The 11946-nt window shown below is 48.5% G+C and overlaps 1 protein-coding gene across 2 annotated transcripts in view; it reads left to right on the forward strand.

The window, feature by feature from the left end:
- The window catches only part of ITGA11 (integrin subunit alpha 11), a 118259-nt gene extending 111481 nt beyond the window's left edge, over nucleotides 1-6778 (forward strand). The window contains exons 29-30 of one of the 2 annotated variants that reach the window (XM_070622645.1): nucleotides 2844-2957; nucleotides 5646-6778. In XM_070622645.1, the coding sequence (XP_070478746.1) occupies nucleotides 2844-2957; nucleotides 5646-5693 (162 nt within the window). In that variant the 3' untranslated portion in view covers nucleotides 5694-6778. Of the gene's footprint in view, nucleotides 1-2843; nucleotides 2958-3626 lie in introns of both variants that reach the window. The other variant, XM_008526087.2, reaches the window with a different exon arrangement.
- The last annotated feature ends 5168 nt before the right edge of the window (nucleotides 6779-11946 follow it).

Here is an 11946-nt window from a genome sequence, read left to right on the forward strand (position 1 = left end):
GACTGTTGCAGGCCAGACAGGATTGAATCAGGGTCCAGGAGAGGGGTGAGGCTCTGTGGACTGCTCTCCTGGGAAAAGAGAACTTGAGTCTTGAAGAAAAGCCCAGTCCTCTTTCCACAGGCAGAGGGGCATGGGACACTGCTGCCCTCCACTGGCCACATCCCTGAACCGCAGCGGGGCTCCAGGGGGTTTTCCGGTGTCAGAGGCGGGGTTAAGCCCCAGCCCCACCCAGGAGGCGCTGGAGAGCAAAATAGGCATGGTCAGGAAGCCAGACCTTAATAAAACACACCAATGCCCATCACCAGCAGGGTCGGGGTATGCAGGCAGAGGGGTAGCAGGTACGGAGCCCAGAAGCAGCACTGGGGGACCCACCTAAGGAGCAGTTTTATTTGCTCATTCATTCAGCCTTTGTCAAGTGCTCCTCCTATGACTCAGGCCCCCCAGGGGTACAGAGATGAATCAGGCAGACCAGGGGACGAGGACAATAAAGCATGGGTGCAATCTGGGGGTGAGCACAGGGGTTGGTCAGAGTGAGGGATGTCAGTCCACCTGAACTGAATATTAAGAGAGATGCTGGAATTTTCCAGGCAACCAAGGGAGAAGAGGTGTGGTACAGGCACCCCCCCCCAACACAAATTACCCCTCTCTCCACACTAGGTTGTGTGTTTTAAGTGAATTTTCTTTCTCCTCCCACTCCCACCTCTCCCCAAACAGTCCCTCTTAGGCTCTCTGGATGCCTCACTTCTCTTTCAGAATCCAGCTACCCAAAGGTAGGCCCTGCCAGCTTGGCTCTGCACTCGGTGCCAGAGTGGGAAGGCCAAGCAAGGTCCCAGCCTTCAGGGAGGAAAGAGAACATATAAGGGACCTGCCACTTTTTGAGCCCTAATTTTGTGCCGGGCACTGTAACAGACCCTGCATGGGCTATCTTGCTGCCTACTCACAGTACTGTGAGGGATGTGGAAACTGAGGCTGTGTGAGAGAAGGCAGAAGGGGCAGAGTGACTTGCCTCAAGTTGAGCAGTGAGTCGGTGGCCAAGCCAGGGCTCTACCCTGCTGTTGCAGGGGCTCATTCAGTCATTCAGCATGCAGACTGAGCTCCTCCTCTGTCCCAGGACTGCTCCAGGCCCTGAGGACAGAGCAGTGGACACGACAGATAGAGCCCCTGCTCTCCTAGAGCTGACATTCTAGGCAGGATGACAGCAATGAACATAAAAATACACAATGTCAAGAGTTGATAAGTTCTGCCCAGAAAAACACAGGTGCATAAGGATGGCGACTGCTCTTTTATACCGGGAGATCGGAAAAGCCTCCCCAGTAAAGCCATGCTCAGATGGAGAGCATGCGGACTATTGTTTTTCTAATGTAACAAGACCCTGCTTAATGAAATCAAAGTTGGTGGTACAGGCGAGGGCTGTGGGGGCTCAAAGGAAGGGGGTGCTAGGGCTGCAGTGGGGGGCGGGGTGCTGGTGAGCAGTGATCGCACCTCTCGCCTGACTAGGGACTCACTCTGTCCCCCTCGAAGCCTCTCATCCGTCCCAGGGGGACAGCAGAGCAGGAGGGCTGGCCCCATTTTACAGTTGGGGAAACTGAGTTCCATACAGGGGTGTCGCATGGGGTCTGTGGGAAAGCCTTGCAGGCAGAGGGAAGAGCAATGCCAAGGGCGTGGATTTGGTGTGTTGGAGGCCAGGTGGCTGGAGCGCTGGACTAGGCAGCAAGGGAGAGAGCAGGAGATGAGGTCAGCGTGGTCCACAGGGCCAGAGCGTAGGGCCTTGCAGGCCGGGGCAAGGACTCTCTTCTTCACACCGAGTGAGATGTGAAGACATGGGGGCTCTGAACAGACTGCTGGGGGCGAGGCAGAAGCAGGGAGCAGTTAGGCGACTATCGCAATCTCCAGACGGTGCTGGAGTGCGCGTGGGTGTGCAAGTAAGTCAGTGACAAATACAAGGTTTCTGACCCGAACAACAGCAAGAAAGGACGATGCTGCCCTTTGCTTTGATGGGAGAGACACTGAAGGAACAGGTCTGATGGTGAGTAGTGGGATCAAGAGTTTGTTCCGGTACCTGGTAAAGACGGCAGGCGGGCCAAGCAGAAGGTCGGATACGAGTCTGGAGTTCAGTGGAGAGTTCAGGCAGAAGGAAGATACACGGAGTGGTCAGCACGTGGGTGGTTAAAGCCCTAGACAGCGTGGGTTCACCCAGGGCTGCAAGGGGCTTTCACGGCCCCGGAGGCTTTTCCCTCAGGGCCCCTTCCTCCATCAAAAAATTTTAATTATTATTTTATGACTATGTTCATATAAAGACAAATAGGATCCAGACAAGATTATATTTGTTTTTTTCTTCTAATTTTAAAAGAAATTAGGACATTTTCATGGGCCCCTAAAAGCGCTATGGGCCCTGGGTGCTGTGCCCACTGTGCCTACTGGGTCGGCGGCCCTGAGCTCACCAGGGAGTGACTGCAGATAACGAAGAGGTCCAAGGACGGAACCAGGGGACACACCAACGGTTAGAAGTTTGGGAGATGGTGAGGAGGCAGCAAAGACAAGAAAGAGCCCACGTGGTAGGAGGAGGATCCAGGGAGAGCAGACCAGAGCGGCCTGAGGCCAAAGGCAGAAAGTGTCTCAAAGAGGAGGTGGGACCCTCTGGGTCACTTAACTCCGGTGTCCACTGTGCCGAACCTGGAGCTCTGAGACCCCTGTGGGCTGGCTGCCACCCATCCCTGCAGCATCTCCCAGAGGGAGGGCAGGCAGCTCTCCCATTAAGTTCTAGCTCTATCCTGCCCTCCAGCCCTGCCCCCCCCCCCCAGAACAGCAGTGCTGTTGACCTCGCCCCACCTCTCCCCCTGCAGATCACGTTTGAGATCTCCAAGCAAGAAGACTCGCAGATCCCCATCTGGATCATTGTCGGCAGCACACTGGGGGGCCTCCTGCTGCTGGCCCTGCTGGTCCTGGCGCTATGGAAGGTGAGGGCACCCTGGGATGGGGGTGGGGGGGACATCCTGGATTGTTGCCCAAGCCTGGGGCTCCAGCCTCTAGACTCTATGGCCAGTCCCCACATTCTCCTCCCCATGGGAGAGGGTACCCACCCAGCCTCTTCCCCAGAACCTGCCTGCTGCCCTCACCACGGCAGGCAGATTGGCTAGGGCCACCAGAGGGCACTCAACCTATGGCTCCAACCCTCTTGTGAGTCCCTTTGAGAACCTGAGGAAAGCTAGGGTTCCTCTTATCAGAAAAAAAGTACAGACAACCACAAAATTTCTCCAGCAAAGTCAGTCTGTTAACAAACCCCCTAGAGCCCTTCTCTGTCTCAGCCTCCTCCTGTTACAGATACAGTGAGGGAGGCCCAGAGAGGAATGTTGACTGGGGCAGGGTCACACAGCATGACTTCCTGTCTCCTGCCCCGGGGCTCCATCCACCCCATTCCAGGGTCCCCTCACCAACTCAAATGGCCACTGTGAGGCCCACAGGGTAGTTGGGAGATGGGGTGGGCGGTTCTCAGCAGGAGCTGGGGTATTCCGGGGAGCCTTCGGCAGGAAAGAGCCTGAGGAGGCTTAGTGGAGGACGAGCAGGGAGGGAGACAGGCCTTGTCCACCCCACCCACCCCTGAGGCTTCTGCCTTTGCCTCCCCACAGCTCGGCTTTTTTAAAAGTGCCAAGCGTAGGAGGGAGCCCAGCCTGGACTCCACCCCCAAAGTGCTGGAGTGAGGCTCCTGAGGAGGCTGCGAGTCGATGGGGGCCAAGACACCCATCCAGGTGGTGTACAGGCCCAGGCCGGTGGCCCCACCGAGCTGGGGCGGAGAGGACGCCAGCTCGCTTTGCACTTGACCTCATCTCCTGAGAGAGGAACCTGCTCCCTCTGGAACTCACGCCAGTTTTAAGAGGGACTGCCCTACCGGAGACCAAGACACCTCCAATACAGATCCCTAGGGACTTAAAGGGACGCCCCCTTCCCTCCCCAAGGCACAACCCACAGCCTCCCCCAGGCTCTATGGGGACATTAGCTGCCCCACCACTAAGGTGCTAGGAATTCCTAATCATTCCCATCCACAGAAGAAATCTAGAGAGGAGACTGCAAACTGCAAACCCACTCTGCACACTCCAGGCCTCTAGATCCAAAAGGACCCAACGGGACAGCAGATCGAATTCTGTACTGTCCTTCCACCCCCTCACTGCCAATGGCTCCCGAGTCATGCCCTCCTTCCCCAGAACAGAAGATAGGTCCCCGGAGCTTCCCATGAATGAGCCCAAGCCCAACGGCTTAGTGGTGACAGCTGCTGGCCAGGGATGAAGAGAGACTCTGGGACCTGGGACCTGGAGACTATGACTGACGAGCAACGGGGACCCAGGATACGGGGCACCCTCCCGGAGATGGAAGCCGATGGACTCTCCACCCCCTTGCGTTCCCACGGACGGGCACTCACACTCCCCAGGCCCTGCCCCTCCCCTCGGCTGCCGCCCCTCCGGCACTTCTGTTCTTAGGTACCTCGCGGAGGCCTGTGGATGACGCAATCCCTGGGGCTGCGCATTCCCTCCTCATCTTCCCGCTCAGCCGGCCTGCCCAACGCGCTGGCCTGGCTGCAGGCGGGGCAGCAGGGGTAGGGGTGGGGAGCCTTCCCTCCCTGCGTCCCCCACCTCCCTACACACACACAGCCTCCGCCCACCCGCGCACAGAAGGGCTCCGCCGGCACTGCTGAGGGGTCCTCTCTGGAACGCACTGAATAAAGCCGGTGCAGGAACCCCCAAGCCTGTGCAACCTAGGTGGCAAACATCTGATCCCCCGGCCTATGGGACAAGTGGTACCACAATGACGGAGGCCCGAGGACAAGAGGCACACCTGGTGCCCAGCCGAGTAATTTATGCCTTAACCTTGTTTTGAGGTAGAAATGAAAGGGGAACACATCAAAGGCATCTGTCCCCCTGTTACATAGAACGACCTTTACTGTCGTAAATATTTTTAAGAAGTTTTTTTTAAATACAGTGTTTAAAAACAACCAAGGCGCCGACATCCCAATCTGTGGGGACAGCATTCCTAACGAGCACTCTTTCCCTAAAGGAGAGGAGGTGGGTGTCAGGCTCTCTGTGTCCTTCCTAGCATCTCTAAAGGGTGGGAAGGGGCTTGTCCACCATCTTCTCCCTACAACATCCCCTCCAAGTGGCCGCCTGGCCTTGGATGGATGTCCCCAGTGAGGCAGCACTCCCTCCCTCCCAACGCCACTCATTCCCTCTTTGGCCAGTTTGGATGGTTGAAACCCACATGTCACTGTAGCTTCTACCCCTTAGTTCCAGGTCCTTCCTCTCAGGCCTCCCAGACTTCTCCAGGCGAGCATTTCAGTGCTGATCTTCCCACAGCCTGACTGCAAGTTTCTTCACTTTGACACACAGGCTGCTCTTAAACTAGATTGTCTCCACTCTATTCTTGTGCCACTGGAATCCCAGGAAGCCAGAAGCAGAACCTTAGAAATTATTTGATCTTGTTGCCCTATAGATGAGGACACTCAGAATCAGAGAAGTTAAGAGATAGCCCTAGGTTCCACAGCAAAATCAAGACTAATCCCAGGACTGCTCTCTCTCAAGCCAGACCTTCCTTCTAGCCCAGGCTCAGAAGAGCTTAGTGAAAGAGCAGAAGAATTGATACAAAGTAACTCTTTACAGGAATATTTTTGCTCAAATGGTGAAACCAAATCAGAAGGAAACGTGTGAAAATCCTACTTCGAGCCACTGCCTTCATGAACGGAGTAAGCCGGCTGATGGAGAACCACGGAGCCCACACTCAAAAGTGCGCCGTTTGGCTTCACACCGAGTCCTCTGTCGAACGCCATCAACCCTGAGAGAATGCCTCTATGTGAGATCTTACTTTTAGAGATTGGCATTCACATTTTTTAAAACTGACATGTGCAACCACACTGCAGGCCAAACAAAATGTGTCTGCAGGTCAGATGCAGCACAGAGGTCGCCAAATTGCACCTCTGGACTCGGAGGCAGCCTTTACCCCGGCACTCCACAGCCCCTCCGTGCCCTCCCCCAGCCCTGTACCAAGAACAACTAACTGGTCAAAAGGTGGGGGAGATGGGAGTCTTGTATCCTCGAGGCCTTCAGCCCTTGCATTGTGTCTCTCTTTCTCTTACCAATCCTCTCTTTCTGAATTTATTTGCTCTGGGGTGTAACTGTCCGAGACTGGCCTTAAGAGTGCCTGGTGGGGCAAGCAGAGAAGATGCATTCTATAGAGGGTAAAGCCTCATGCTAGAGCAATGTTTGCCAGGCCTGGCTGCACACTAGAATCACCTGGGAGCTTTAAAAGACACCTATGCAAGGGCCCCACCTCAGGGATTCAGATTTAATTGGTTGGAAGGGGGCTAGGACATCCTTTTTGTTTCGGAGTTCCCCTGGTGACTGTAATGTGACAGGTGAGGTCAACAGGGAGGTGAATGGATATAGGCCAGAAAACCAACAAGGGGTGAACATGCATAGGGAGCTTCTGTGAGGAGTAATGGAAGTGTGCTGTTGTTCAAGTTCACTCAGCTCCGGCCTGGAGTCTGGAAGACTCTGTCCTTCCAGCGAGTATCCAGAGTAAGATTTGCTGCAGGAGATCTCACCCAGCTTCACCCTCCAAGGGGGCCCTTGGAGGAGTTGGGCACCTTGCTGTTGTCTAGGAAGGGAGATGAGCAGCAGTCTCTGAAACAGTTTTGTCATTTAATGGCAAGCGGCCCAAAATGCAACCTCAAATCAACATTAAAACTCACATTGTGGTTTACAGATGGATGTCATTAAAAATGTTCTCTCTGAGAGTTAAGAACAATTATTTATGATGGAGCTAAGGACTGAACTCAAGAATGTTAATATGAAGTGTAATCAACTTAAAAATGGTTCGGTTTTTTAAAAGCATTATTGGCCCATCCTAGACACTGCTCTAAATGTGCTGCTTTGACTTCCAGTTGGTCCCATGATGCTTAAGCAAGTCTGCAGCCAACAGGTGCACAAGGTCTGACTCTTGTAACCAAATTACCAACAGAAGGTGGTTTTAGAATTTGGTCCATGGATTGTCAATGTTTCTTAAGTTCTAGGCTCACTGTCTAGTAGAGGAGAAAGATCTCCAACGACGAGTTGTGAAATGAGATGTGCAAGATGTCCTGTGTGGATTCCAACACGGTGAGACCCCATATGGGATGGGGCCAGGCCCTCAGAGAAGATACCAAAGCCAAAGGGCAGACATGGGGTAGATTCGAGAGACCTCAGGCCCTTGTGTACAGGATTCTGCGGGAAGTGGACATCAATTATGGTGTCCCTCAGTTCCAGACAGCTGAGAGCTGGAAAGGAGAAATCCATGCAAGAGTGCCACTTCTTTCTGGCTTTACGTGGTGTGGGCATGCAAGCTTGGAAGCTGAATTCTGCCTCTTAAAGGACATTAGCTATCCAGAGATGAGCTTCTCCAAGTGGGGTCCCAGAGCTGGTTCCATCAGAACCATAGACTAAGTTCCATCCCAGGCCTCACAGATCTGACTTCTATGAGGTAATTCTAATCACATTAAACTAATAGAACCAGCAAGCTAGAGTTATAATCTTCTGTTATTCTCTAAACTTCAAAGTCAGGTTCTTAAACAGTGCAGCCTTTCTGAGCTGTCCTTGGGCCTATCTTGGTGGCAGCAGTCATCAGCAAAAACCCCCAAAGGGTGTTCTTCCAGTGCAAACAGTGGGGTTTCTGGGGTTTCCTCTTGTTCTGGAAGATGGTATTTCTTAACAAGACACGTATCAGGTGGAAGGGGCAAAGTGCTAACATGAGCACAACAGAGGCGGGGACAACTGCCCGGGGAAATGTGGCAGAGCTTCTGGGAGAACTCACCTTTCCTAGAGGGCTTTAAAAGACAAGTTGCTACCTCCATCAGTATTCAAGAGCTGTTAGTGTCAGAACTCTCCCAAGATAAGACTCTAGACTTGAGTCAGTCTCCCTGGCTTCAAGCCCCAAGAGCCAAGCAGCCTGTAATACAGACAGCTGGCTTAATCATTACCCTTTTCTGGCACAATGACTCACTACAACCACGCCTCGCCCCACGCAAGAAGTGGCCAGGTCTCTCTACCAGCAGATGTGCCCTGCGTGACTTGACTTCATACAGCCATTAGTAGTTCATGCTTCCATTTTCATTCAACACCACACTGGCCTTTGTTTTTACCTTCAACTGAAGGTAGTGCCAACACTTTATTCCACACTACTTCTTATGATTAACAATAAATCCCCCAAATTACCCTGATATTAGTATTAACATCAACCAGGCTCCTCTCAAAGGGCAGTCAAGCTTAATCGATCACATTAAAATCTTCAGAGTGCTTTTGTGTCACTGTTTATTCTATTAACTTTGACACCACACTAAAGTAGGACAGCATGTTCCAAAACAGAAACTGAAACAGGAACAGAAGAACTTTGCTGGTTTACCGTGAAAAGAGGGTTACAGGCCTGGTACCTGGGCTCGGAAACTCTTCAATAAGATACACGTTAAAGGTACCTAGCAAATTCAGAAGCTCAAAGTAGCATCTGAGCAGAAAAATCTTCTTTTAAAAAAGGAGGGGGCACACTCCCTCATGGACTGATCCTCTCTAACCAGTCTTGCATGTTCTTTGTTCTTTCTCCCTGGTTCTACATGAAAAAAATGACAAGTAGCCACTCAAATGATGTTTTCTGAAATGTTTTCAGAAGGTGGCCCAAGCCAGAGTCAAAAAGTAACATAAACTTTTGTTTGGGGAATAAAAATAAAAATGAGGAAAAATAGAAAATCAGATTTCAAATAGGGACATCTAGCTGGATGAAAGGCTTATCAAAAGCAGGGACCATCTTTCTTATTTTTGTATGCATATCCCTGGTATAGTGCCTGACACACAATAAGTGCTCAATAAATGCTAATTTCTAAGAGTTTGTTTCCATCGGTTGAGGCAGGAGCAAACCTGAGTTCTGCTCTTGGAATGGACTGAGCACACCAAATTTACAAAGCACAGGCAAATTAGAAAATACAATTTTGTCTAAGCTTGCCAACAAGCTAAGATTTTCTGAACCACCTGAAATTTGATCTCATACCAAAATTTTCTAGATCACGTATCTGATGAAATATATTACTGCCAGTATTTTCCTTAGTCTGGTCATCTGTTACTTTTTTTTTTTTTCGGAGGAAGATTAGCCCTGAGCTAACATCTGCTGCCAATCCTCCTCTTTTTGCTGAGGAAGGCTGGCCCTGAGCTAACATCCATGCCCATCTTCCTCTACTTCATATGTGGGACGCCTACCACAGCATGGCTTGCCAAGCGGTGCCATATCTGAACTGGCGAACCCCAGGCCGCCGAAGCGGAACGTGCGCACTTAACCGCTGCGCCACCGGGCCTACCCCATCTGTTACTTTAATACAGCAGACATTACTTGAAACACAGGGGGGAAAAAAATGAGTTCGAATTTGAATGATTTCTGCAGTCCAGCTGGTCATTGCTGTCAGGCACAGATCAGGCAGAGATGCTAAGATGAGCTTCTCTGGTACCGGCATGAGAGTCTACCCCGGGCTCTGACACTTAGTCCTCGTGTGACCTTGGATGGACAAGTCACTTCTTTCTAGGCCTGGATCCTCAACTATAAAGTGAGAGAGTTGCACTAAATGATTTTTCACATCTCTATAAAGGCACTGGAGCGGCTCCCTAAATCTAAATTTGAAAATAAACATGTGCCAAGGATGTGCTCCAACACCACTATATTTATACTCTTCTGGTAATGTTAACCAATGTGATTGGGTAAAAGAAAGAAATATGAAGTATGAATACCGGATATGAGAGGGCAAAATTATCATTACTTGTAAATGATGATTAGTGTATCTGGGACATCCAAAAGAAAGAACTGAAAAATTATTTTTTTAAAAAAAGCAAATCCATTAAAATGCCTATGTGAAAGCATTAACATTTAGAAGTATAGAGGCGGGCCCCGTGGCCGAGTGGTTAAGTTTGCGCGCTCCGCTGCAGGCGGCCCGGTGTTTCATTGGTTCAAATCCTGGGCGCAGACATGGCACTGCTCATCAAACCACGCTGAGGCGGCGTCCCACATGCCACAACTAGAAGGACCCACAACAAAGAATATACAACTATGTACCGGGGGGCTTTGGAGAGAAAAAGGAAAAAAATAAAATCTTTTTTAAAAAAACAAAAAAAAAACATTTAGAAGTATATATAATGGAAGCAAAGCTACTATCTACAATATAAACAAACAAAAAACCAAATGATAATAAAAGAAAGATATTTGAAAGAACTTCATTTAAAAAAACTTTAAAAAAAATCTCTGGACAGAGACATAAGACTTCACTAAATGAGAATATCTTCCTTTTGGATAAAAAGGCTCCGACTTCAGAGATGCCAAGTCTCCCCAAATTAATCTATTAATTCAATGCTACAGAAAATAATCTTTCGATAAGATAAAATGACACCAAAGTTCATCTGGAAAAATAAACATACAATAATGAAAACAATGATCTACGGCCCAAAAAACACAGATGAAAATATTCGCCCCACAACTACTTAACATTTACCAGGCACTTCATTATGTGTCAGGCACTATCTTAAACATTTTAATTCTCTTATTTACTCATCACAGTCCAAATTAGATAATACTATTGTCTCAATTTATAGAAACTGAGGCTTGGATAGAAAATTTGCCTAGTCACAGAGCTAATAAGTGATAGAGCCAAGGTCACAGAACTAATAAGCGATAGAGCCTAGACAATATTCCCCAGAGCTCCACAATGCCAGATCAACAGAACAGAACAGAGAACCCAGAAAAAGATGCAATTACATTATGGGAATCTAGTTTATTATTCAAAATCATTAGAAAATAATTAAGGGAGTCCTTGGCTAGCTGGATTCTTACATCAAAATAACTTCCAGGAAGATAAAAGATTTAAATCGAAGAAGAGGAGGAGGAGAAAAAAAGGAAGAGGAAGGAAAAGAGAAGTGGGAGAGAAAAGCCACAAAAGCACGAGGAGAAAACATGGGTAAAAAAGATTTATGATCTCGGAATGGAGACAGCTTTACAAGAAAGAAACAAAACTCAGCAGATACAAAAAGTACGATATTTAAAGACAAAAAACAAACTACAAACTGACATAAGACAGAGAAAATTTGCTTAAACTCTCAAAGCATTTCTAACAAGTAGTAAGCAAAAGACCACAGCCCGAAAGCAAACAAAAGAAATTCTAAAGGTCAGCAAATAGATGAAAGTGTCGACCTCATTCATAATAAAGGAATACAAATCAAAACCATGAAATACTATTTTCCATCAATCAGCTTGGCAAAAACTAAGAGATTAGGAAATATCAGATGTCAATAATGGTGTCAGGAGATGGAAGGCAACTGGATAACCTCTAGCAAGATTTTAAATCCTGAGTCACTAAACTGGAAGTTCTAGTGCGAGGAATGAATTTGTTCCATGAATACAGTATGTAAGGATGTTCACCGAGCATTATTTGGAATATCAAGAAACTGAAAACCTAAAAGTCCTGCCATAAGGTCTGGTTAAATATATTTGAAGTCCATCCATAGAATTAAATGCTATGGAATTGTTTTAAAAAAAAGGCAACATATACCACATTGAAAAAATGTCTAAGATATATTCAATGAAAAAGACAAAATGCAGAATAGTGTAGAAAAGGTAAAAGTCCATTTGCATCTTTAAAAAATGAAAAGGAGAAAAAATACATATATGCACAGAAAAATTCTGGGAAGCTACTCCAAAAATAGTAACATGACCGCCTTCTGAAGAGTCCTGGCGGGAGGCAGGGAGAGATGGGAAGGGAACTTTTTCTTCACTATTTGAATTTTTCTTTACTAGCTGAATTTTTTCCCCATGCACAAGTATAACTTTGACAACTTTTTAAAATGAACTCAACAAAAGATCATCTCAACTAAGGCACACTGAACAATAAAGACACAAACTTCAAGG

The sequence above is a fragment of the Equus przewalskii genome, chromosome 1 (genome assembly GCF_037783145.1).
Source record: "Equus przewalskii isolate Varuska chromosome 1, EquPr2, whole genome shotgun sequence".
In the NCBI taxonomy this organism is placed as follows: domain Eukaryota; kingdom Metazoa; phylum Chordata; class Mammalia; order Perissodactyla; family Equidae; genus Equus; species Equus przewalskii.